Raw genomic sequence first — 27,770 nt, forward strand, 5'->3', positions numbered from 1 at the left:
ATCGAATTATTTTCAAATAAATCCAAAAAGAGTATTGAAGAGCGGAGAAGAAAGGAAAAAAGAGTGGAAAGAAAAAGAGAGATGATCATAAAAAGAAAAGAGAGGAAAGAGAACTAGTGAACCGAGAGATGCGGAAATGAAAGAGAGGAAGGCCAAATCGAGCGAAAATGGGGATGATGCCAAAATGACATTGTTACCCTTAGAATCATTCTAGAACTAATAATCATGGATATGTGACTTGCACGCGATTCCCTAACTCAATCGTTTTTATTCATGTTGTTTGATTTTAGAAGGTGGTTGGTTTGTGGTTTTAAAACTGGCGACTAATCCTTACAACACAAGGTCGAAAACCAAAAAGGCAATGACAACCAACGAGGACACCGGGTTGGTTGACGTGGATGCTCAAACACAGTTGATTGACCAAAATTCGGGCTTAGCTGAAGAAGTGAGAATGTTAAAACAACACATGGAAAACATGTATCGGGCTTGGATGACTGGTCAGGCACCACCTCCACCGCCACCTAGCTTCCTCGACATTTTCCGTAATGTGCCGACCTCAAGCCGAGCTCCACTTACTGTGCCTAGTGATCCATCTAACAGTGGGCCCTTGTTCAAAACCCCTAATGTTTAACCCTATACTCCAGAACCGACTTTAAATGTCTCTAACCCATATAGTTATAACCCTCACCTTGAGCCTTCCGTTAACACTGAAAAACTTTATAAGACCGTGGATGATGAGGAAATGACTAGAAAGATGAAAAGCTTGGAGCAATCCATAAGAAACTTGTAAGGTCAGGAAGTTCAGGAACCCGCCTGGATAGTAGGGACATCTTTCAACTTCAAGTTTAGGAGCCCGCCTGAAGAATAGGGTGTACTTTCAGTTAGAAATAGCAGGAGCCTGCCTGAAGAATAGGGTCACTATTCAACTGCCTTTCAATTTCAAGATCAGGACCCCGCCTGAAGCATGGAGTTTATTTTCAAGTTTAATTTGAGATCGAAGTGTTTATCTCACACATGGGAAGACATGAAGATTCGAGTCAAGATTCAAGAGATGCTTCATAGCTAGGATCTTGTACTGTATTTTTTTTTTTTTTTTTTACTTTTGTCTTTCATTTTATGCAATAACAGGATTGCAGACCGAAGCCTTGACAGGACCTCGCTCGACTATTCACCTCAATATGTTTCATCTCCCTTTTTACTCTTGAATTACACGTGACCTGATTCCCTTATAACCCGGGATATGTAGGATGCCCAAAACCAGGGCTCGGTTGCATCCTTTTCTTTCTTCCCCCTCCTTTTAGAATATCGGTCGGGTCAAACTAGTCTTTTTGTCTACTTGTTTGTCTGAAAACTCTCCGTGTTCCCAGTCAAACAGGGGCAGATGTAGACACGTGATTTTTGACCCTCCCCGGTTTGTTTCACCTTCTAGTATCTAAATTTTCCTTTAAATATGGTCTGGACATTTTATTTGGTTTTATTTTATTTAGTAGGTCTTATTTGAATATTCGGAAATCACAAAAATAGAGTCACATTTTAGGATATACGTTTAGTTTCGTTTTTTTAAATTTTTATTTTTTTATTTTTATTAGTACAGAAAGAAAGAAAATGTCCGAAAATATGTTATCTATTTTTAGTTTAATTTCCAAGTTAAAAGTTTTAATAAATAAATATAGAGTAAGTACATATTTTAATCTTGCTATTTTAATTTAGTAGTAGTATATTTTATATTCTCACTTGTTAATTATATGTCATATCACCACTCAATTTTAATACTGCATCTACACACGCATATCACATGCACCCTTTTATGTATTTTTTCTTAAAAATAACAACAAAACAAAAAAAAAGCCTTTTTCCATTATAAAAAAAAAAAGAAAAAAAAAGAGAGAAAACCCATCTGCACCCACTTTTTAAGGCCCATTATCCAAAGCCTTTTTCATGTACTTCTACACAATATATATAAAGACTATGCCCTAAACCGAAACACAATATACTCAGCCGCCACTTCCATAACACTCACACACTTAAGAATCAGCCACAACATATAGCAAAAATTAAAAAATGGCTCATTTATTCTTCATTAGGTTCATGTATATGAACAGCCATATATAAAAACACTAATCAGCCTTAAGAGCAACTCACTCATTTCACCACACAAAAAAACCCATCATAGCTTCGTTTATCCTCCTTTAAACATCATCCAGAACTTGATCTTCTTCACCTTAAATTATAAATCAAACGTAACAATGGAAAAACCATAGTTAAACCACCTTAATCCAAAAATACCACTACAGACACCATAGGTTCATTCTCAAAGCTTCGGTTGTCCTCGATGTCGTCCTTCGAGGTTTTCGGTCCAAGTATATTTGTCAAGTTTCATTGTTGCTTGTCGAATTAATTGTTGTTGTATCAAGCTCGGGCTTGCAGGTTAATATATTGAAGAGGGTTTTACTCCATTAAAGGTGCCATCTTTTTTTTCCCTTTTTGTTTATGTATTCCATTTATGCTACTGATATGAATGATTGTTGATCAGATTCTCTATGTTTGGTTCTTAAAGTAAGTTCCATGTTTAGATCCATTTTGTTCTTAAGGTGTAAATAGGTTCATGTTTGAGATGTTTGGTTAGTTTCTCTCGACATTTTGAAATAGTATTTATCTCAGTTAATTGGATTTAGAGTAAATGTACGTACAAGGATCTATTCACGTTTTTCTACGGATTAATTCGTATTATGTTTTGTCAAAATCCAACTATTATGGATTAGATTAATTCTTCTTAAAGGATCTAACAGAGATTGTAATAAAAGTTAGCTGAGTTAGTTTCTAAAAAATGAATCTCTATCGTGTTTCAAGTTGTATTACTTTGATTAGTTTACAAAAGTCAATATTTCTTTACCTCCTCCTATTGTATTTCTGGATATTTGGGATGTGCCTGATTGTTATTTTGTTTTAATATTTACTATGCGTGGTTTAATATTGAGTTCTATTACGAGCACTAAAATTGGAGTTTGCCGGGTTATGATGGTAGTCTCTGGGTCTAAACCAATTTTTAATTAGGCCCGAATTAATTAACCAATTGTGAGATGAGTGAGATGAGGTGCGGTTTTATTTCAAACCCCATTGTCAAGTATAAAAGAAAAAAGAGAGTGGTAAAACCAATTATAAGGGAACGAGATGGTTTGCGAACATGTTTCAAAGTCCGTTGACAAAAGAGTGAAAGTTAACCAAATGATAATAAGTCTCGGATTTTAGAGATAAATAATTGCTTTTAACGCTAGATGAGCTTTAGGCACGTTTCGAGATGTTTGTTTCGATTAAGAATGCGGTTACGCATCTTATTTTGAGACGTTTTAAACAACTCAAGGATGCGGTTACGCACCTTGGCCAATCTCATTTAATAATTAATCTTGTTCCGATTAAGAATGCGGTTACGCATCTTATTTTGAAACGCTTAAAAAATCCGGAATGCGGTTACGCATCCGAGTTAAGACTAATAAAAGTTCAACAATAAAATACGAGCGAATCAAGGCTTGTAATGCAATTTATCCAAAATTAGTTTAAGCTAAATATAAATCGATAAAGTGACCGTGCTAGAACCACGGGACTCGGGGAATGCCTAACACCTTCTCTCCAGTCAACAGAATTCTTTACCCGGTCTTTTGTTTTCGCGGACCATAATAAAATAAGAGTCATTTCCTTTTGATTGGGGATTCATAAGGTGACTTGGAACACTAAAACTCAATTCCATGTGGCGATTTTGTAAATAAATAATCCCTTTTCAAAATAGTCACTTCAGTTGGAAAAACCCTTAATAAAAAACCTTTTGCGTTCATGGCGCGGGGAGCGGAAAAAAGGGGTATGATAGTGAGCTTCCCAAGTAGTCGATGTATCTGTTGCGTCAATCCCAAGTTATACCCATTGTGTTTATCTCGGCCTGCCCATTTTCTACCGCCGAATTAGTTTCCGGGGTTGATTTCCTCCGCTTTGACTGAAGAACCCAAATTGGCCAATGCATCGGCTTCGATGTTCTGCTTCCTGGGTACATGTTTCACGGTCCATTCTTTAAACCGATGTAGTATCACCTGAGTTTTCTACAAATATCTTTGCATACGTTCATCCCTTGACCTCGAAGACGCCATTTACCTAGTTAACAACCAAGAGAGAGTCACATTTTGCTTCGACTATTTCGGCTCCCAGACTCTGAGCCAATTCCAAACCTGCAATCATAGCCTCGTACTCAGTTTCATTGTTAGTCAATTAAATAGTTCTAATCGACTGTCTAATGGCATCACCGGTGGGGGTCTTAAGAACAATGCCTAACCCAGAACCTTTTAGGTTCGAAGCCCCATGTGTGCGTAGAGACCAGATACCCGAAACCTTTCCCGAGGTTAGAAAAAGTTCTTTCTCGACCTCAGGAATCATGGCAGGGTAAAGTCTACCACAAAATCGGCTAAGATTTGAGACTTAATAGCTATTCTAGGCTTATATTCGATATCATATCTGCTAATTTCTACGGCCCATTTGGTCAGTTTACCTGATAACTCCGATTTATGCATGACATTTTTTAGCGGGTAAGTAGTTACTACACATATCAGATGGGATTGAAAGTAAGGTTTCAGCTTTCTTGACGCACTTACCAATGTCAAGGACAACTTTTAAAGGTGTGGATAACGAGTCTCTGCATCCCCTAAAGTCCTACTCATATAATATATTGAGAATTGCGCACCTGTGTCTTCTCGGACCAAAACACCGCTTACCGCTACCTCTGACACGGCAAGATATAGGAATAACTATTCGTCTGCCTTTGGTGTGTGCAGCAGAGGCGGGCTCGATAAGTATCTTTTTAATTCCTGCAAAGCCTTTTGACATTCCGATGTCCAGACGAAGTCATTCATCTTTCGGAGAAGAAACGGTGACTTTTATCCGAAGACCTCGAAATGAAACGGCTCAGTGCTGCTATCCTTCCGGTGAGTCTCTGCACGGCCTTGACGTTGTTCACCACCTCAATATCCTCAATGGCTTTGATCTTATCCGGGTTAATTTCAATTCCCCGGTTCGACACCATGAAGCCCAAAAATTTGCCTGATCGGACACCGAAGGCACATTTCTCCGGGTTAAGCTTCATGTTGTATTTGCGAAGTACATCAAAGGTATCCTGCAACTGTTTTAAATGGTCCTCTGTTTCCAGGGACTTGACTAGCATGTCATCAAAATAAACTTCCATTGTTTTCCCTGTATGTTCTTCGAACATTCCATTAACTAGGTGTTGGTAAGTTGCTCCGGCATTTTTTAACCTGAATAGCATGACATTATAACAGTAAGTCCCGTATCGGGTAATAAAGGAGGTTTTATCTTGATCCTCTGGGTGCATCCGGATTTGGTTGTACCCAGAGTAAGCATCGAGAAAACTTAACAGCTTATGCCCGGCCGTTAAATCGATCATTCGATCGATGTGAGGCATCGGAAATGAATCCTTCGGGCATGCTTTGTTCAGATCCTTATAGTCAACACACATTCTAAATTTATTACCTTTCTTTGGCACCACAACAACATTAGCTAGCCAATCCGGGTATTTTACCTCCCGGATAGAGCCTATTTTTAAAAGCTTTGTTACCTCATCTTTTACGTAGTCATGTTTTGGCTCGGCCATTGGCCTTCTTTTCTGCTTCACCGAGGGGAATTTCCTATCGAGGCTGAGCTTATAAGTTGTGACTTCTGGTGGCACACCTGTCATGTCTATATGGGACCATGCAAAACAATCGGCATTAGTTTAAAAAAATTTAATTAATTTGTTCCTGAGCTCCGAGGTTAACCCCGTGCCCAGGTATACCTTTCTATCCGGTAGATGTTCGAACAAGATGACTTGTTCCAGCTCCTCCGCGGAAGATTTGGTTGCATCCGAGTCATCCGGTAATATAAACGATCTGGGCACATTGAAATTGTCTTCTTCACCAACAGGGTCCGATCCCTTCTATTCCGCTTTCGAACCCGTATTCTTTAATTGCTATTTGGCGTCCTTTCCTCCGATTGATTCATCATCTCTTTGATCCGGCTTTTTTGGAAAAAAGGGCGTTTCCTCGACCGCGAACATTTTCCTTGCTGCGGGCTGTTCGCCTTGAATAGTTTTTATCCACTCCGGAGTCGGGAACTTCAGCAACTGGTGTAGTGTTGATGATATTGCTCTCATGCTATGAATCCACGATCTGCCGAGTAAAGCATTATATTTCATATCTCCTTCGCTGACATAGAATACCGTCTGCTGTATGGTGCCGTCAATGTTGACCGACAAAGAAATTACTCCCTTCGTGGTTTCGCTTGCCATATTGAACCCACTGAGTACTCGGGCTACCGGTACAATCTGGTCGAGTAGCTTTAGCTATTCTACTACTCTCCACCGGATGATGTTGGCCAAACTACCTGAGTCAATCAAAATACGTTTAACTTGTGATTTGAAAATAAGGATAAAAATTACCAATGCATCATTGTGCGGTTGAATGATGCCTTCTGCATCCTTATTACTGAAGGAGATGGAATCCTAGGGTACATAGTCCCAGTTGCGCTTCTCTCGTACAATGGAAACCTTTGTTTGCTTCATCACCGGCCCTCGTGGAGCATCTGCTTCCCCAACTACCATATTGATTACATGTTGAGGTTCCACCGGCTCGGCTCGTTTGTGACTCTCCCTTTCTTTGTAGTGGTTTTTGGCTCGTTCACTCAGGAATTCTCGAAGGTGGCCATTCTTCAATAAACGAGCCACCTCCTCCCTTAATTGACAACAGTCTTCAGTTCTGTGCCTATGGGTCTCATGATATTCACACACCACGCTCGGGTCCCGTTGAACCGGGTCTGATCTTAATGGCCTCGGCCATCTAGCCTCTGTGATACGGCCAATAGCTGAGACGAGGTCCGAGGTGTTGATGTTGAAGTTGTACTCCCATATCCTCGGTACATCCTTGTTGCTAGCCGAACTCCCGACATCACTTCTAAATGAGAGGCCTCGACTATTTGACGGGTGTTCGGACCGTTTATCGCCCCTACCCTAGAAGTGACTGGGGCCGACCCTCGATTTTTTTGACCTGAAGCTCGGTTTTTCTGAATGAGAGTATGGCCGGTACCTTTCCCTCGATGGTCGCGTCTCCGGCTCTTAATTTTTCCTCGACCTCTCAGAGCTTTTGCTCATATTTATGGGTCCCGGGGGAAGTTCGAGTTGGTCATCCTCTACCCGAATCTTTGATTCGTATCTGTTATGAACATCTGCCCAGGTTACAACCTCATACTCCAACAAGTTTTCTTTCAGTTTGAATTAAGCAGTCGAGCTCCAAGGATTAAGCCCTTTGGTGAAAGTTTGTGCAGCCCATTCTTTCGGAACCAGGGGGAGCTCTATCCGTTCCTTTTGGAAGCGGTTCACAAATTCTCGTAACAACTTATCGTCTCTTTGGGTTATTCGGAAGATGTCCGCCTTCCGGGCTTGCACCTTTTCAGTTCCGGCATGGGCTTTGATGAACGCATCTGCGAGCATTTCAAAGGAAGTGATGGAATGCTCGGGCAGATGGTCATACCAAGTCAACGCTCCTTTCGATAGTGTTTCCCCAAATTTTTTCAACAACACGGACTCAATTTCATCCTCTTCGACATCATTACCTTTTATGGCACAGGTGTATGATGTCACGTGTTCCTGCGGGTCCGTTGTACCATCGTATTTCGGGATATCCGGCATCTTGAACCTCTTCGGGATTAACTTCAGAGTCGCACTAGGAGGGAAAGGACTTTGAATGTACCTCTTTGAATCCGGCCCTTTCAGAATCAACGGAGCTCCTGGAATCTGATCTACCCGAGAGTTATATGTTTCCACCCTCTTCTCTATTGAATCTACCGGCTTTGCTAAGGTCTGGAGCATTTTCAGAACTTCGGTGGACGATCCAGCTCCGAATCCATTACTCGCAACTACCCGTGTTTCATCCCTCCTTGGTTCGGTGACCCATTTTGACCTTACCGGAGCTGCCTTATCGTTTTTGCTCTGCAGCTGAGCTATTGCAATCCCCTGTTCGGCTATGGCGGTCCCCTATTCCTGCAACATTTCAAATATTAAACATAAGTTAATCTCATTCGGAGTATCCAGTGTTTTCCGGCCTTAAGCACGGGACAAAGTAATTAAGTTATGAGTATTCAAGGGATCGGTGGCCGGAAAGGCGGCATTCTCCTGATTCACGGTATTCTGCCGGTTGAGGCCTTCTCTCGAATTAACGGAGTTTGGGTCGATTGGATCTGCAGGTAGGTTTCGTAACCCACTGTTGTTCTTGTTTTCAGCCACAATTTCGTTGTTGTTGACATGATCGGACTATCCGCTGCATGCCATTTTGTCTGTTTTTTACGCAAATTAGCAAATTCCTCAATCAACAGGTAAAAGAAAGAAGAAGCAAAGATTAAAAACCACTATTATCCTAGCCCCACGGTGGGCGCCAAACTGTTTGCTCTGGATTTCGGTAACAATTAAATTTGTATGTGAGGTATAGGATATGTGGATGAATTTTAGTCTACTTAGGTTGGTATGAAATGTATATGGATTTGTTTGTTGCAATATATATGTATGTTATTGCTGTGAGTAAGTGTATTGAGATTGGTGATTTATGCCAAATATATGTACTAGGTAATATATTATGTTGAATGAATAAGTAAAGCTAAAGAAAAACACCGCAATATCCGGACCAATATCTGAGAGAGAGAGTGAGCTTCAATATATTTGACTATTACAAAATGTTGAGATCTGAAAAAAGCTAACCCCAAAAAGCGGGAGAATATCCCCTATTTATAGGTATGCCTTATGGGCCTTGAATACAATGTAAAGCCCTTATGAATAAAGAAACCCTAAAATAGATAAGGTAGGACCGTACGGTCTGACACCCGTACAGTCGTCAGTGCAAATGACAGAACGATTTCCTGACGCATGGCAACATTGCAACCGGTTAACTGGACCAACAGACACGTTGATCTTGGATCGGCGTACCCGGACCAACAGGCATGCTTTTCTTGTCTCGGGTCAATTGTATCTGGTACGATACCCCGGTGTGAAGAAAAGACCGAACATGCTCGTGCTCATTTGGACTTACCCTCGGCTCCGGATTCACTGGTCACACATTTACCCGATTTTTACCGTATACAGGAAGTGTAGTGTATGCAGCAATATTCTGTGGGTAAGAAAGACATTATACACAAGTAACAGAGTTTATTAAACTTTACCTTGTCAAAAAAAAAAAGGTAATAAGTTTATTAACTATTTGGTTTCAGATATCCTTTATGCAGAAGGGTTGGGTGTTAGAATCTATAAGTACCGCTGTAACACCTTCAAGTCAATTATAGAGATACCTTATCTAATGCAATATATGCAACTCATTACTCGATCTAATACAATATATGCAAATAATGTTTTCCTGGACCATACCATGCAAATTTCTTTATGATGCGAACTAGGAGATGTTATTAGAGATTTTCTTATTTTATTTTGTGCCTTTTTCTCAAGTTTGGTCAATGTTGCTCTCTCTCGATGAACCTGAAATTTTACGTCACACAGAGGTAGTCACTAGTTTACGTACAACGTCTAGTCAGAAAGAAGATATGGAGTGTTAAAAAATTATAGCAACATGGGAGGGTTTCTGCTTTTTATATGCACTATCATATCTATATTATTATAAAAGCATAAACTCCCTAACTTGAAAGTTAAATTAAGTAAAGGTTCCCACCTATTGGCTTTGCCTTCTTTCTTTTTATTTCAAAATCCCTAAAACTAAATAAAACTCAATACAAACACCTCTTTCTAATAGTTGTCAATAAATTAATGAAACTGTGCATGTCTCTTTCAAGAGACACAAAAAAGCAAAAGTAGTTACGAATTCTACCAAGCCAAGAATATGGCAGTATGTTTAACAATGCTTCGCACTTATTCAAATCCATTTTGATTTGGTTCTTTTTTCGAACCAAATTACTGTCTCGATTTTTAAAATTATATCAATATTTTTTCCTTACTGATAAAACCAATGTTATCCGGCTTTGTGACTCAAATTTTGATAAGGGCCTAATCAGAATTTGTGGTTTACGACATTGTTGATTTGCCGCACTATATTGTTGGTTCTGTTGATATGGAGTTTTCTTTTTCTACTGTTATGCTTCATCTTGCTTAGTTAGACAAGGCTTTGAACTCAAATCCAAGGTAAAAGGATTAGAAAGCTTATACATCTTAAACGAGCCTACAAGCCCGTTTGGATGTCTTATGGATTTTGAGTTATAAGCCAAAAGCCATAAGTTAGGAATTCTAGCTTATGGCTTGTGGCTTATTTTTATTGTTTTGGCTTAAAAACAAGTGCTTAAAAGCATTGTTTTATTTTACCCAAACACTACAAAGGTTCTTAAAAGCAATTTTGGCTTAAAGCACCTAAAATAAGTCAATCCAAACTGGCTCTAAATAGACTAAGTTAGTAGAACATTACAACTCTCTTCTTCGTGTTTCGAACTCTATTACTACTATGGCTCATTTGTTTTCGTCATCTTTCTCGACTAAGGTATGTTTTCTCCTTTTGTATTTTCCTGATATTTAATTTTTTATAATTGCGCTTTTCAACACCAAAAGTTTTTCCAAAACATGATAGTTCATTGTATGATGTGGCTTATTGGATTTTTATGTTTTATTTATTACAAAATATATCTTCTACATTAGTTTGATGGTTTATTTTTGGTTTGGTTTTATTCATTGTCATTACTCATTAAGTACAAAAACGTGCAGTATTCTATCGGTACATCCAATTATTCAAATCATGTTATTCTATTGAGACATCTTATTAAAGACTACCTCGATAGTTTTACTACACATTATTTTTGTGTTCAATTCTTCTTCAATTTTGAAAAAATATTTAAGATTGTCAGATGAAATTAAAGATTCATCGACATTTATAGATCCGAACATTGAAATCCTACCAACATGACAATTATAGATAGATAGTGATCCTTTTATATTCCTTATAATTTAAAATAATATGGGTGTCCAGTTATTCCGTCAAACCTGTCTTGCTAAATTTTTTTGACTCATATGTAAAAAGCTTATCATAATTCATAATTATCTTCTATTTGGTCTATTGATTTGAGATTCACCCTGCAGTGATTTAAGTTATAGTCCTCAATTCGTTATGCTATCTATTTAAACTTATTCAATTTAGTTTCTTTAAATAGTTGATGACAAATGTCATTTATTCACTCTGTATTAAAAAGAGTGAGCAACCACATGCAATGCTTGCAAATGATATATACAAAATATTATTTTAAAACTAATTTACAGCTTAATACTCCTTTTTAAAAGCAGGTAGTACCAATAGGCTATTTATTTCTTTGAATTTTGGTCTTTATTTTTCCTTTCAATTATGGACTTTTATAAGTTAAAATCAGTATTGTTTCAGTCATTGTTTTTCATATATTGGAAAACATATATCTCATCTATTGGAAGACCTTTTTTTTGGTAGAATAATATAAGACGTTCTAACTCTTATAAGTTATAGATCTTATTAATTAAAGAACATTTTCACCTAGAGTTAGTTTTTTCTGGTGAAAGTAATTATTAGTTTTAACTATCCAAAAAATGATACCGATACTTATTATCAAAAAGAATATATATCTGACTATTATAACATGTAATTGTCTTTCGCCATGTATGCATATTGTCATATTCATTTTGTCATTTATGTTTCTTCTGTTCTCTTGCTTTCTTTTTTCTAACAAATTTTGACAATCGGCGTCGATAATCAATGTTGGATTTTATTTACCACAACGTGTTGGATTATATCTACCATAACATGCACATTTACACGTCCAGTTTCATGTTGCACTTTCAAGACAGATACTAATGTCGACAAGAAAAGTCAGTCAAGTCTTAGCAAAGCACTGAAGCAAATGAAAAAAACAATACACCAGGAAATCGTCTATAAGAAAGTATTAGGTGAGATACGCTTCATTACATGTTTTTACCTAAAAATTCTATGTATCTAATTAAACGTTGATTGTTCATCTTCGTTGGTTCAGACGATACCTTATCATCTTGACACTGACAAATAAGTCACTACCCGATGATCCACATAGATTGTCCACGAAAACTTGTTCATTCTTTCATGTATAATTATTCACTCAATATTTTTTTTTAAAATATTGATATTATTTTACATATATGTACTACATGACTCGATATACACGTGCAACACACATGTCGAAAAACTAGCATACCTAAAAAATGCCACTGAACTACTTAAATATCCCGTTTTGTCATGAAATATTATTTCAATAATTCAAATACTTAAACTGGAAACAATTATTTGCAAATAGTAGTTTGGCCATGAAGTCATAGATTTAAGAGAAATATTATTTGAACTCCAAATGAAATATTAAAATAGCTGTTTGAAGGCGAAACTGAAAATAAATAAATTCAAAGCTTCAACTTAAACTTACAAATTATCAATTTCTCAAATATTTTCAAGTGGAAGTCCATGTTCGTACACTACTTAAATTTTCATAAACATGTTTTTTTTTTTAAATTGTTTTTATTATATGGGGAGGGGATTACAATGTGGGATTCGAACCCTCACCAACAAAGTAAAAGTTCAGGTAGTCAATCAACTGAGCTACTAGATCCCTACCATAAACATGTTTCAAGTTCAATTTCAAATACTCTTTTGTCAATTTTCAACTAAACTATTATCCAGACGCATACATTGGTACAATAATACATTTCCATCTATTCCATGAAAAACAAAACATATAAACTCCGAGTTTGAAGGTTGCAGTTGACCCAAAGGATTGACTGCAGATGGATTTCTCGGTCATAAAAAAATTGATTCAAACTAAAAGTATCAACACTACACAACATAAAAAAGTCTTTGCCTTGCTCAGATTCGTACATCGTAGAGGAGTCAACATACTCCTTTACATATCTGTTACTATTGGCAGGGGATGACTCCCTTTTTTAAAAAAAAAAATCATCTTGGAGTTTAGTAGAATTATGTTCTAATTCTTAAACTCGATTTGGAGTTGTAATGCTGTCTTAACGGTGTTTACCCCGGATTTGGTAACCAATTGAATTTGTATGTGGATATAGGATATGTGCTTGGGCCTCACTATGGATTACAAAGAGTTGATAAGAGCGCTTTTCAATACACGAATAAGGAGCACAAACACCGGCTGACTACGCATATAACGAGTTGGTTGGAGAGGTTCAACATAAACGGTCAGATTTGCAATAAACAAGATCAATAATGGATTGACTAGAACTGGATCAATATATATATTGTGTTACAAAATATTCTTGAAAGTAAAAGATGAATCAACCACCTTAAGGGAGGTGGGAGCACTCTATTTATACTAATGAGCCCATGGGCCTCTTCCAATGTGGGTTTAATAAAATAGTAATAAAAGGGACAGCCCCTGCACGGGTTTGGTGGGATTTGACTGACGGCACCGTCTGACACACGCACAGTTGGCAGCTGACCATGATGTGATACCACTGACGCGTCCTAGCAACGGTCGCATCGGACCAACGGACTCACGGATACCGGACCAACGGTGTCCTTACATCTGGGAGAGATCCCGAACCCTCAGTGGCTTAGAGACCGGGTCAAATGACGCTTCTACTCGGCCTTGATTAAAGTGCTTATCCGGAAGTGTGATGTCCCCGTACGAACTCTCGCCCCTTTTCTTTCTCCGATCTATAGTTACCCCGGATGGACCCGTATCCGGTTTTTCTACCGTATACAGATAGCCCCACGCTTCCCGGACCAACGATCTGTCGGAGTGACGGGAAGTGAATGAGTCATGCATCCGACCGCCCGGACGACCTATCCCTACCCCCTTATTTTGGCGGGAATGGGAGCGCCATGTCTTCTACTCTGTCGGCCACGTGTCCCACTCCGGATGGTCCGTTCCTGCCAACCGCCTTTTGCACGTCATTTCGTGTCACTTCACATTAATGACGTGACACGTGGCGATCCTCGATTGGCCGTCCTCGATAACCGTTCCCTCCCTTATGTCTATATAAAGCCCCTCATTTCCTCATTTTTTCACTTTTTCGATCTGTTCTTTCCTTTCCTCTTCCTTCTGTGTTCCAGATCCGTCCTTTCTATTACAAACTTGTTGCCAAATCTTCTCTCATCTATACGAAAAAGAGGGGGAATTAACTTGGTCATCATTCTTGTTAACTGCTCTTTGCTTCCTCAAATTGTCACTTCCCTCGTTTCCTTTGCGTCATTTCCCAAAATCCTTTTCCCTCCATTCCTTCAAGATGTCCGAAACCACTTCTACCGAAGTCCCTTCAGTTTCATCTCCGAGGACCGAGGCTGCGTCCCCAACTCAACAAAAGATTATCCCCGAAACTACGGCCTCGGATATTATACCGGCCAAATTTAATTTTAATAAAGACTTGGAGGCAGAGAAGCCCTCCGTCGTCTTGGACCGGGGATACGACGTGAGGCGGTATCCTTCCTCCATATCCGAGGATAAACTCGGAACAGTACGGGCAGACTGTGGGTGGGACACACGCCCGGTAAGGGTTTTTGCACCCGGGCCAGACGAATCCATCACCGACTACCGGGAAGGGTTCTTGTACGTATACACTTATCTCTTTACCCTTAAGCTCGACCCCCCGGTTGATCCGGTCATACTGGATATGTGCCGAACCTACGGCGTGACTCTGGCACAGATCGGCCCAATTGTTTGGAGGGTCGTTGCTTGCCTCCGGTTGCTGGCCAACAGAGCTGAGAAAGAGTTTTCATTGGGCCACCTTATACGCCTGTATTCCCCAAGAATATTCCGGGGCGGTATCATAAAACTAACCAAGCGCAGCCGGAACCTGTTCTTCTCGAAGATGGACGAAGACCGGGACAGGGGATGGTTAGAACGCTACGTCCGGGTAAAAACCGAAGACATAATCCCGGCCGCCCATCTACCTTTTCCGGAGAAGTGGAACGACAAACGTAAGTCCGATCCTTTGAGCAATCGTCCTCACCTGTTCAGTCGCTTATGGTATCGTTTTCTCACCGTCCTTTCCTTATCTTTGCAGCAAATGGGTTCGTTCCCCCCGTTATTCGAGATCTGAGTGAGTGGGTCACGACGCTCCTTAACCAACTTCCCTATGAAGACCGGACTTGGGCCCACTTGTCACGCGGTCGATGGATCGCTCAAAATCATGGTAACATTTGACTTTCCTTTGATCTTGCTGTGTCTTTAGCATTCCGAGGCCGTCAGTTTTCTTAACCCGCCTACGTCTTTATCGTTCAGGTTTGCCGAAGGGCTCGGTGGCATCTAGATCGGAGTCGGGGGCCGCTTCCCCTGCACCGGCGTCCGCGTTCGATACGGCGGGTTCCTCCCGTGTTCTTGCCGAAGCCACCAAAAGGAAACGACCCTCCGAAAAGGGTCAGCCGTCCAAACGAAAGAAGGTAAGAAGCGTTGCCCGGACCCCGAGAGAGGAAACGGAGCCCGACATCATAGTTCGGAGGGTCGACCTGGCACCGTCAACGGCACCAATACCCGAGGAGACTGCCTCCGAACCGCCCTTGCCTTCTATCAACGAAGGTATCTTGATTCCCGTTCATCCTTCGGGTGCGGAAGAAATCCTTTCCCCGGCTCCTCTTCGGTCGGTTGACTTTGTGGTCATTTCAGGTGAAACTTCCCCGGAAGATACTCCCCCGCAGAAGAGAAAAGGGGCCGGGGAGATGGCTGGCACTGCAATTGATAAAAGGACTGTTCCGGTCCCAGAGACCGAAGCCCCCGTTCAGGCTCGTCCGTCGCCCGGCCACGGGCCTGTTTCTGCTCCGGAGCCCCCGGTTTTTGCCAGGAACATCGAGTCTACGCCAAGTTCGTCTACTCCTGGCCCGAGGGTTGAAGACTTTGAAGATATGTTTTCAACTACTCCTCCTGCTACCGGTGACGCTGCGGGTTTCGGCCATCTTCCAATTCCTCGGGTCACGAGGCCGGCCAACCGACAGTCAGAATCTGGCTCTAGAGACAACCTGGTGACCATCTTTCCGGCCCCGAGCGCAGAACCACGAAGGACCAGATCGACCGTAATCACCGTCCCCGAGGATTGCGGCTTTCTATCACGTCCGGTACGAGTAGCGAGTTATTTGCGTCCTCTTGTCTCCGACTCGGACAAGCGTAAAATGACCGGGGTCACCTGGCAGTGCCTTATGAACGAAGGCATGCACGCTGGCAACCGGGTAAGACTCTCGGCCATCTTTGTACATCAGTAGACTTCATGCTTTCTAACTCTCTATGTTTGCTTCTTTTGTAGAGCGTGGTACTGGTAAACGAGGCCTTTATTCGTGTCCAACACGAGATGGATGATCTTCGAGGCCAACTGGATGCCCAAGGCCGAGAAACGGAGAAATATAAGCATCTCCTTCGAGAGAAGGAGGAGGAGTTGGGTCGGGCCGCCGTCCTCGCCAACCTTCGTCCCGAGCTTGATAAGGTCAAGGATGAAAATCGTCGTCTGAAAAGCGAGTTGGCCGCCATGACCGATTATAACCAAAGCCTCGAGGCTGAGAAGATTTGCCTTAGCCAAGACATAACTCAATTTTCGTCGAGGCTGGACGAGCTGGAGACCACCGTGTCCCAACTCCGGGGGGAACTTGATTTGGTGAAAGCCGATGCAGCGAGCTTAGCCGAGAGGAACCGGCTACTGGAATCTGATACCGCTCTGTATAAAGAACACATGACAGTTTTCGAAGAGAAAGCCGAGGAGCGGTCTCGGATAAATGAGGGCTTAAAAGCCAAGATGGAGGAGGCGGTGAGTGCCAACGATGTACTTAAGGCCGAGCTAGAAGCTGCTGTCCATATGAGGACTATTGCTGTGGCCGGCCGGGCCGAGCTGGAGACTAAGTTGGCTAAAGTTGAGGCCGATTTGGAAGAAGCCTGGAAAGGCGTGGAAGCGGCCGAGGCCCATACTGCCATTGTCGCCGAGTATGAGAAGTGGAAGTCTCGGCGACTCACCCTCGAAGAGGCCGATCGCGGATTCTCCGATCTTCCGGCCTTGATAAACCAGGCCAAAGAGATGGAGGAGGAGGCAAACCATGCCCTTGAGTCCGACACGGATGATTCCGAACGAACCGAGTCCGATCATTCTGCCTCTAGCCATGCCGAGTAGCATAGGATTTTCACTTGGCTTTTGTTTTTTGCCTTTGCCGGCCTTTTTGATGTAAATGTACTCTTTATAAAAGTATCCTTTGCGTACATGCAAGTTGCACTTCTTTTGTGTCTTCGTTTGAGTGCTTATTTTTATTTTTCCTCGAATTATTGGTCCGTTTTCGGACAAGATGATCCGTAGTCATTGGTTAACTCTGCCCGTGGGATTCACCGAATGTTTTGTGACTTCGGATCTTTCTGTGCCCATGATAGGGGCTTTTCTGGGACCGGCGTTTTTGTAGCCGGTTTGGCCTTGTCTAATTTCGGCCATAGTGTCCGGTGTAGGGCGTATAAATTGAACAAATGCCGAAATACGGTCATTGTAATGTTTTCTGTATTGCAAATGTTTGTACATATGAGAATTTTCATTTCTTGTATCTTTGCCGTAGCAAACACTAAATGGGACACGATTCATTATGATCGTTTGGTCCTTACATCGAAGGAGGCGGCCAGTGGCCGGCCTTTGTTTTTGCCGTGGCAAATGATGAGCTTCTTTCTTTATTTCTCTTTATCGTTTCATGCTCCGATGTGGGTACTGTGCCCCCTTAACACTTGTCCGAGCTTCGAGGTCGGGTGAGTGTTACTAAGCCCCCACTCGGAAGATATAACCTCGGATACCCGAGTTCTGGCCCTTTATCTTCGTCGCGTAGCACGTTGTACTTGCTGCCTCGTTAAAAACCTCGTCGGAAAACCCATCTTGGGACAAAACCGCACTAAGGAAAAGAGTGCAACACGTGCTTTCAGTCCTAAATTCTATTTTTGTGCCGTCCTCGATTTCCTGTAAAAAAAGGTAGCATGGTTAACAAAAGGTATATATGAGAGGATCATACCTTAGCAGTAGTATCTTTTTAGGTGGGCTATGTTCCATTTGTTGCGCAGGCATTGCCCATCCATGGACTCCAGCTGGTATGATCCTTTGCCCATTACACCGGTCACCTTGTACGGTCCTTCCCAGTTTGGTCCTAGCTTTCCCTCGTTTGGGTTCTTTGTATGCAAAGTAACTTTTCGAAGTACCAAGTCCCCAACTCGAAAATGCCGAAAGTTGGCTCTCCGATTGTAGTATCTTTCCGTTCTCTGCTTTTGGGCCGCAATTCGGACCAATGTTCTTTCACGCATCTCATCGGCGAGGTCGAGTCTTACGGTCATGGCCTCCCCGTTTAATTCCTCGGTTGCGTACCCGAACCGGAGAGTCGGCTCACCAACTTCTACGGGGATAAGGGCTTCGGCCCCGTATACCAATGAGAAGGGGGTCTCGCCCGTGCTAGATTTGGCCGTGGTTCGGTATGCCCATAGCACCTCGGGTAATACTTCTCTCCAATGGTGCTTCGATGCTTCTAGCCTTTTCCTCAGGTTTTGGATTATTGTTTTGTTTGTGGATTCCGCTTGTCCGTTTGCACATGGGTGATATGGGGTCGACATAATCTTCTTGATCTTCAACCCTTCGAGGAAGCTGTTGAGCTTGCTACCCACGAACTGAGGACCGTTATCACAAGTTATTTCGGTCGGGATGCCAAAACGGCAGACGATGTGATCCCAAATGAAGTCGATAACCTCCTTTTCTCTGATTTTTTCAAAGGCCTGTGCTTCGACCCACTTAGAAAAATAGTCAGTCATAAATAAGATAAAACGAGCCTTACCTGGTGCCCGGGGTAACGGACCCACGATGTCCATTCCCCACTTCATGAACGGCCATGGTGAGACCACCGAATGCAGCAACTCCCCGGGCCGGTGAACCATCGGGGCGTGTCTCTGACACCCATCACACTTTCGGACAAAACTTTTCGCGTCCTCATCCATACGATTCCAGTAATATCCGGCTCTGATAAGCTTTCGGACCAGAGCTTCCGCCCCAGAGTGATTGCCGCAGGTTCCTTCATGTACTTCTCTCATCACATACTCCGTTTCCCCAGGGCCCAAACATTTAGCCAAGGGTCCGTAGAAAGATCGCCGGTATAATTGGCCGTCCACTAAGAAAAAACGGGCCGCTTTCGTTCGTAACGAACGTGACTCCTTCGGGTCGCTTGGGAGCTTATCATCACGCAAGTAGTCAATGTATTTGTTGCGCCAATCCCAAGTCAAACCTGTTGAATATATTTCGGTGTGCCCGCTTTCCATGGCCGTTTTTTATAGTAGCACCGTTGATCCAGGGTTGATTTCGGCCCCTTCGACCGCGGATCCCAAATTTGTCAATGCATCGGCCTCGCAGTTCTGTTCTCTTGGTATATGCTGCATGGTCCATTTTTTAAATCGGTGAAGTACCACTTGGGTTTTTTCGAGGTACCTCTGCATCCGTTCGTCCTTGACTTCAAACGTGCCATTCACCTGGTTTGCGACCAAAAGCGAGTCGCACTTTGCCTCGATAGTTTCTGCCCCCATGCTCCGGGCCAATTCCAAACCTGCGATCATAGCCTCATACTCGGCTTCATTGTTAGTTAATCTGGTAGTTTTGATTGATTGTCGGATGACATCACCGGCCGGGGCCCTAAGGACAATACCAAGCCCGGAACCTCTAAGGTTCGAGGCCCCGTCCGTATACAGAGACCAAATGCCTGTGGCCTTTCCCGAGGTCAGTAGGAATTCTTTTTCGACCTCGGGAACCATGGCCGGGGCGAAGTCTGCTACGAAATCGGCCAAGATTTGGGATTTGATGGCCGTTCGGGGTCTGTATTCGAGGTCGTAACCGCTAACCTCTACAGCCCACTTCGTTAGCCTACCCGATAACTCCGGTTTATGCATGATATTTTTCAAGGGATAAGTAGTTACTACACATATGGGATGGCTTTGAAAATAAGGTTTAAGCTTTCTGGAGGCGCTCACTAGTGCTAATGCCAGTTTTTCCAAATGGGGGTATCGGGTCTCCGCGTCCCCCAATGTTCTACTTACATAATAGATAGGGAATTGCGTACCTGATTCTTCTCGGACCAAAACGCCGCTTACCGCCACTTTGGAGACAACTAGATACAGAAATAGTGTCTCACCTGCCTTCGGTGTGTGCAATAGAGGGGGGCTAGATAAGTATTTCTTCAGATCCTGTAGAGCTTCTTGGCACTCGGGTGTCCAGGAAAAATCGTTCTTCTTTCTGAGCAAGGAGAAGAACCGGTGACTCCTGTCCGAGGATCTCGATATGAAGCGACTCAGTGCTGCGATTCTCCCGGTGAGTTTCTGAACACCCTTTATGTTGTTCACCACTTCAATATCTTCGATGGCTTTGATCTTATCCGGGTTGATTTCGATCCCTCGGCTTGACACCATGAAACCCAGGAATCTACCAGATATTACTCCGAAGGCGCACTTCTCCGGGTTGAGCTTCATGTTGTATTTGCGAAGCACATCGAAGGTTTCCTGCAAATGCTTTAAATGGTCCTCTGTTTCCAGGGACTTAACAACCATATCGTCAACGTAAAATTCCATTGTTTTCCCTATTTGTTCTTCGAACATTCCATTAACTAGGCGTTGATAGGTTGCACCGGCATTTTTTAATCCGAAAGGCATTACATTATAACAGTAGGTCCCGTACCGGGTGATGAAGGACGTTTTCTCTTGGTCCTCCGGGTACATCCGGACCTGGTTGTACCCGGAGTAAGCGTCGAGAAAAACTCAACATCTCGTGACCGGCCGTTGCATCGATCATCCTATCGATGTGAGGCAACGGAAACAAGTCCTTCGGACATTCCTTGTTTAAATCTTTGAAATCAACACACATTCGAAATTTGTTACCTTTTTTGGGCACTACCACAACGTTAGCCAGCCACTCCGGGTACTTCACTTCCCGTATGGAGCCTACTTTCAAAAGTTTTGTTACCTCGTCCTTCACGAATGCGTGCTTAGCCTCCGCCATGGGTCTTCTTTTCTGCTTCACCGGAGCAAACTTCCCGTCCAGGCTGAGCTTGTGAGTTGCTATGTCTGGTGATATACCTGTCATATCTATATGCGACCATGCAAAGCAATCGGCATTAGCACGGAGGAATTCAATTAATTGACGCCTGAGCTCCGGGGTGAGCCCCTTGCCCAGGTATACCTTTCTATCCGAGATATTCGAACAAGATGATCTGCTCCAGCTCCTCCACTGTTGACTGGCTTGTATCTGAATCATCTGGCATGACAAACGACCTGGGTACCTCGTAATCTTCATCCTCATGCACCGGATTAAACCCGGCGCTCTTTGATTGCTATTTGGGAACTCCCCCCCCCCTATTGTACATTTCTCTTCCGGCCCCTTGGGCCGATGTGCCACTTCCTCTACTGCGAACATTTCCCTTGCAGCGGGCTACTCGCCTCGGATGGTTTTCACTCCTTCCGGCGTGGGGAACTTTAACAGCTGGTGTAGTGTTGAAGGTACTGCCCTCATGTTATGTATCCAAGGTCTGCCCAATAGTGCATTATATTTCATGTCCCCCTCGATCACGTAGAACACCGTTTGCTGAATGGTGCCACCCACGTTTACAGGCAGTGAGATTTCCCCTTTTGTGGTTTCGCTTGCCATATTAAACCCACTTAATACCCGGGCCACGGGCACGATCTGACCGAGCAGCCCCAGCTGTTCGACCACCCTCCATCGGATGATGTTGGCCGAGCTACCTGGGTCAACCAAAATTCGTTTGACCTTAGTTTTAAAGACCAGCATAGAAATTACCAATGCATCATTATGGGGTTGGATGATGCCCTCCGCGTCTTCGTCATCAAAGAAGATAGATCCCTTGGTCGAACGATCTCGGGTGCGCTTTTCTCGGACAATAGAGATCTTTGTCCGTTTCATTACCGGCCCTCGAGGGGCATCAGTGCCCCCTACTATCATGTTGATCGTATGTTGGGGTTCAATAGGCTCGGACCTTTGACAGGATTCTCTTTCCTTATAGTGATTTTTGGCCCTCTCGCTCAGCAAATCTCGGAGGTGACCGTTTTTCAACAGCCGGGCTACCTCCTCTCTCAATTGGCGGCAATCTTCAGTTCGATGACCGTGGGTCCCGTGATATTCGCACACTACGCTCGGATCTCGCTGACCCGGGTCCTTCCTCAATGGTTTAGGCCATCTTACATCGGGTACACGTCCAATGGCTGAGACTAGTCCCGAGGTACTAACGTTGAAGTTGTACTCCGAAATTTTTGGAGGTACTTTATTGCTGGCGGAACTTCCGGTATCACTCCTGAACGAGAGTCCCCGACTGTTAGACGGGCATTCAATCCGCTTGCTGCCCCGTCCCGAGAAATGGATCAGACTCTCTGTTGCTTTTTCCGACCTGAAATTTTGCTTCTCCGTATAAGGATATGGCCGGAACCTCTCTTTCGATGATTCGGACTTGACTTCGTATCCCTTCCTCGGTGCCTCGAAACCTCTACTTACTTTGGACCTCACCGGAGAGAGCTCGAATTGGTCATCCTCCACCCGAATTTTCGACTCATACCTGTTGTGGACGTCGGCCCAGGTTACGGCCTCGTATTCTAACAAACTTTCTTTCAATTTGGCCGAGGCCACCGAACTTAGCATGTTGAGTCCTTTTGTGAAGGCCTGCGCGACCCATTCTTCTGGCACCGGAGGGAGCTCCATCCGTTCCCTCTGGAACCGGGTGACGAATTCCCGTAGTAGCTCATCGTCCCTTTGGGTTATCCGGAAGATATCAGCCTTACGGGCTTGCACCTTTATCGCACCGGCATGTGCCTTCACGAACGCATCGGCGAGCATTTCGAAAGAAGTGATCGAATGCTCGGGTAGGTGGTCATACCACGTCAACGCTCCCTTCGACAGAGTTTCCCCAAATTTCTTTAACAACACCGACTCGATCTCATCCTTTTCCATATCATTGACTTTTATGGCACAAGTATACGAGGTCACGTGCTCGTGCGGGTCCGTGGTGCCGTCATATTTCTGTATGTCGGACATTTTGAACCTCTTCGGGATCCGTTTCGGGGCCGCACTTGGCGGAAAAGGCCTTTGGATGTACCTCTTCGAATTCGGCCCCTTCAGTAGAGGTGGAGCCCCCGGTATCTGGTCCACCCGAGAATTGTACGTCTCGACCCTCTTCTCGGTCGAATCCACCCGTTTCGCCAAGGTCTCGAGCATTTTTAGGACCTCAGTTGAGGAGCCGGCTCCGGAGCCATCGCTCTTGACCATTCGCTCTTCGTTTCTTCCGGTTTCAGCCATACCCTTTGACTTTACCGGCCCTGCTTCACCCTTTCCGCTCTGCAGCTGAGCAATCGCTAGCCCTTGCTCGACGATTGCCGCCCTTTGTTCCTGCAGCATTTCAAAGATTAAACGCAAGTTAATGTTGTCGTTTGGCGCGTCCGGCTCCCTCCGGACCCGATCCCGGGATAAAGTAACGGAATGGTGAGTGTTTAGAGGATCGGTTGCCGGTGGAATGGCATTCTCTTGATCTACGGTGTTTTGCCGGTTGAGTCCTTCCCTCGAATCAACGGGGTTCGGATCAACGGGGTTCGGCAGTGCCCGCAGTCCGCTCCCTTCATTTTCCGACACTATCTCAGTATTGTTGACATGACCGGATTGTTCGACGTCTGCCATTTGGATCGTTTTCACAGAGACAGAGAGGGAGTTTTTGGTTTTGATGAATACGGTGGAAGTTAAGACCAAAGACCACTATTATCCTAGCCCGACGGTGGGCGCCAAACTGTTTACCCCGGATTTGGTAACCAATTGAATTTGTATGTGGATATAGGATATGTGCTTGGGCCTCACTATGGATTACAAAGAGTTGATAAGAGCGCTTTTCAATACACGAATAAGGAGCACAAACACCGGCTGACTACGCATATAACGAGTTGATTGGAGAGGTTCAACATAAACGGTCAGATTTGCAATAAACAAGATCAATAATGGATTGATTAGAACTGGATCAATATATATATATTGTGTTACAAAATATTCTTGAAAGTAAAAGATGAACCAACCACCTTAAGGGAGGTGGGAGCACTGTATTTATACTAATGAGCCCATGGGCCTCTTCCAATGTGGGTTTAATAAAATAGTAATAAAAGGGACAGCCCCTGCACGGGTTTGGTGGGATTTGACTGACGGCGCCGTCTGACACACGCACAGTTGGCAGCTGACCATGATGTGATACCACTGACGCGTCCTAGCAACGGTTGCATCGGACCAACGGACTCACGGATACCGGACCAACGGTGTCCTTACATCAGGGAGAGATCCCGAACCCTCGGTGGCTTAGAGACCGGGTCAAATGACGCTTCTACTCGGCCTTGATTAAAGTGCTTATCCGGAAGTGTGATGTCCCCGTACGAACTCTCGCCCCTTTTCTTTCTCCGATCCATAGTTACCCCGGATGGACCCGTATCCGGTTTTTCTACCGTATACGCTTTTTTCATAGTGGAACATATTTTTCTACCAGTATCATTATTTTACATAATTTCAACAGTAAATCAAAATTTACTTGATTAATCATCTTCATTCTTTGATGTCTTCTCCATTAATCTAACTTTTTTTTGAAAGTAAATTCTCAATTAACTAAATTTTTGTTGCTTCAATATCAATAAACAGAAGGGTCCCATCTCTAAATGTTAAGCTTTTAAACATTTTTTTAAGAGTCAGTTCACATAAATTATATCAGTAATTCTTTTTTTGATCAGGTACATAGTAAATATTTTCACTTGCTTGTTTCAAGAAAAATAATCAGGTGGAGATCCATATGGAGTAGGTGGGAAGAGAGGGAGGGAGGATGAGTTCCGAACCTAATATAAATAAAGTGTCATTTCTCTCACAATTTAAGCTTTTAGATGAGTCAGTTCCCACGATTTATTACTTTTCTACCATTATATTTCACTTATTTTGCTTCCACTACTTATAAACTATACAAGTCAAGTTAGCATCTTAAACTCCATGTCTATTCACTGACTCGTTTAAAATGGGATGGGGGAGAGTGAAATGGTACATTTCTACGGTAAATTATACATATCCCCGAGATCATTGAACTGAAGACTACTGGGCACATGTAGGTGTTTTTGGATCCAATTTTAAGGACTTTGGGTCCAAAATCTGAAGAGAATTGGCAAAACTGGTGTGTCCAAAGTTGAAGAGAATTGGCAAAACTGGTGTTTTGCGACTTTGGCCTAGGAGTTTCGGACAAGTGTTTGGTAGATCTGGCCAGATGTTTGTCTACTCTATAGCAAAAATTCCATAACAGCATTCCAGATTTTTTTGTTTGGACTTCTTAATGGTCATGCCAAACTGAGCGAATGAACTAGACACAATTTCAAGGCATAAATGAAAAGCTCTTTGGATTGTGAGGCATCTCTGAATCTGTCATTTCTTTGCACTTGATTGTATAAATTTGCTTTCTCGACTTTGTAAAGAAATTAAAGGCTGTTATAACTATTGTGTTCTGTATGTGTTGTTATACACCTACACAGCACTCCTTGCTTCCATTCTTGATAATCGTACAGACCTTTTTTAATGAATTATTTCTTCTTTCCATGTGGTAATCTGACCTTTTTTTCATTTGCAGCTCTTGGGAAAAATTGTCGGGAATTTTGAGATGCTTATAAAGTCATTTACTCATCTTGATAAGGAATTTGCTCATATGAGGCAGATAACTAAATCATGCAAATCTCTAGAAAGTATTGATGGAGCTTATGGAAACAGTTTTGGCATGAAAGCGAAGCTCTCTTGGGCCACCTTACATTCTCTTCTTCATTCTGAAAGAACTCTGTGTCGTCACAATGGTTATCTATGGTTGGGGGATTTGATCATCACAGAAATTGTCGAGGAAGGGGATGCTAGTATATGGTCAAGCATCAGAAGTTTGCAGGAGAAAATTTCTCGGGCCAGTGTTATTGACTATTCACGTGATTTAGATGTCCCATTATCCATATGGCTCATGTGTGGGCTAATAAAATCGAAAAGTAACCTCATTAGATGGGGCTTTTTATATGTTTTGGAGAGGCTTCTTATGCGCTGTAAGTTTTTATTAGATGACAGTGAAGTCCAACACGCAATTAGTGGTGAAACAGTTGGAGATCTGCATAATAAAACTCGTCTCGAGAAAGCGAATGCAGTCATTGACATCATGAGCAGTGCCTTGTCCCTGATGGGCCAGATAAATGAGACCGACCGCATGAATACATTAAAGGTGATTTCTTTTATCAAAAAAATATATATTAAAGGTGATTTCTTCTGTCCTTTTCTGGTAGAAAAAAAAAGAGAATAAAGGAAGGAAGAACGAAAGAGGAAAGTTATTCAATCATGAAACGCTTCAGACATGGTGTTCTTAAGAGGATATAATTTGTGGACCTTGAGTTAGATGACATGTGCACCTTTATGCCATGTTATTTGACCTTTAGAGGTATATGTATTTGAACTACATTTGCATATCTCTGTAATGCTTTTCTCTGTTGAAGAGAGCAATAGTCATACTTTTTTCGGAAGGATAAATATTTTGTTCCCATCATTTAATTAAACCTTATTCACAACAATACTTTGGATAACTATGTTCTATGGACTTCAACAACAATAACATATCCAGTGTGATCTCACAAGTGGGGTCTGGGGTGCATGGGGTGTACACAGATCTTACCCCTACCTTTGCCGGGTACAGAGGCTGTTTCTGAAAGATCCTCACCTCAGTTCTATGGACTTCAGTGCCATGATATTTTCCATTGCAAGTCCAGTCTGTCTTGTCTGTTGTTTAGGGTTTGCACTGCTCATAGGGTGATCATCTTACAAAATGCTAATTTACGTATCAATGGGGATACAAGCGGTGGTTACTGGGTACTACTATTAACTTATTTTACCACAAGTGGTTGTATCTTCCTGTTACTTATTACCTGTGTCATTGATAGTCAGTTTCAGTGTCTCACTCCAATAATGCTGTTAACCTTTAAACAGATGTGTGAAATTCTTTTTTCTCAACTGTGCGTAAAAGTCCTCCCTTCAACTGTGACATCTATGGATGATCCTATGACCTGTATCAAAGATGTTAGCTGGAATAAGACGATTGGTCCAGGAGAAAGCTTCCCTCTACAGGAGTGCTTTGGCTGGGAGGAAAACATTGAAGATACTAACCACAAACTCAAAAGAAACAAGGATCCTCCAAAACCAGAAACTGCATCGATGGCGGCGCTGTTTCTCCATGGACAGGCCATTGTTCCTATGCAATTGGTGGCACGTGTTCCTGCTGCTTTGTTTTAATGGCCGCTAATCCAACTTGCTGGTGCCGCGACTGATAATATTGCATTAGGTGTTTCTGTTGGCAGCAAAGGAAGAGGAAATGTTCCTGGTTCCACCTCTGACATACGAGCCACTCTTCTCCTGCTTTTAATTGGTAAATGCACAGCAGATCCTGCGGCTTTTAAAGAAGTTGGTGGGGAGGAATTCTTTAGGTGATTTCTAGATATGTTTTCTCTCCAATAAAGTATGTTTTTGTTAATTTAGAAGTTCATAAGCAAATTTGCACATATGGATATTTTGCAGGGAGTTGTTGGATGATACAGACTCAAGAGTGGCATATTACTCTTCAATGTTTCTTCTGAAGGCAAGTGTCATGTTGTTTTCCTGATCTTTGGCAATGATAAGTCCCACTACATTATGAATTAATCTGAAGTTGGCA

General features: G+C 42.7%; 1 protein-coding gene across 8 annotated transcripts; it reads left to right on the forward strand.

Annotated features, from left to right (window-relative positions):
• LOC132606182 (uncharacterized) lies at positions 1–27,697 on the forward strand. Of its 8 annotated transcripts, none has more exons than XM_060319564.1 (6): positions 1–2,462; positions 11,852–11,974; positions 13,124–13,252; positions 25,671–26,294; positions 27,050–27,543; positions 27,635–27,697. In XM_060319564.1, the coding sequence occupies exons 4-5, from the start codon at positions 25,701–25,703 to the stop codon at positions 27,350–27,352; spliced, it is 897 nt and encodes a 298-aa protein (XP_060175547.1). In that variant the 5' UTR covers positions 1–2,462; positions 11,852–11,974; positions 13,124–13,252; positions 25,671–25,700; the 3' UTR covers positions 27,353–27,543; positions 27,635–27,697. The 8 variants fall into 8 exon arrangements, with proteins under 8 accessions (XP_060175547.1, XP_060175548.1, XP_060175545.1 ...); XM_060319565.1 differs by having other exon boundaries at positions 11,872–11,974; XM_060319562.1 differs by having other exon boundaries at positions 11,876–11,974.
• Positions 27,698–27,770: the final 73 nt, after the last annotated feature.

This window comes from Lycium barbarum, chromosome 8, assembly GCF_019175385.1.
Source record: "Lycium barbarum isolate Lr01 chromosome 8, ASM1917538v2, whole genome shotgun sequence".
Classification (NCBI taxonomy): domain Eukaryota; kingdom Viridiplantae; phylum Streptophyta; class Magnoliopsida; order Solanales; family Solanaceae; genus Lycium; species Lycium barbarum.

Excerpts from the sequence above, each read along its gene's own strand:
- LOC132606182 (XM_060319564.1), top strand. The coding sequence starts at position 25,701 with ATGCTTATAAAGTCATTTACTCATCTTGATAAGGAATTTGCTCATATG. Across the intron at positions 26,295-27,049 it reads ACCGCATGAATACATTAAAG|ATGTGTGAAATTCTTTTTTC; the intron begins GTGATTTCTTTT and ends ACCTTTAAACAG.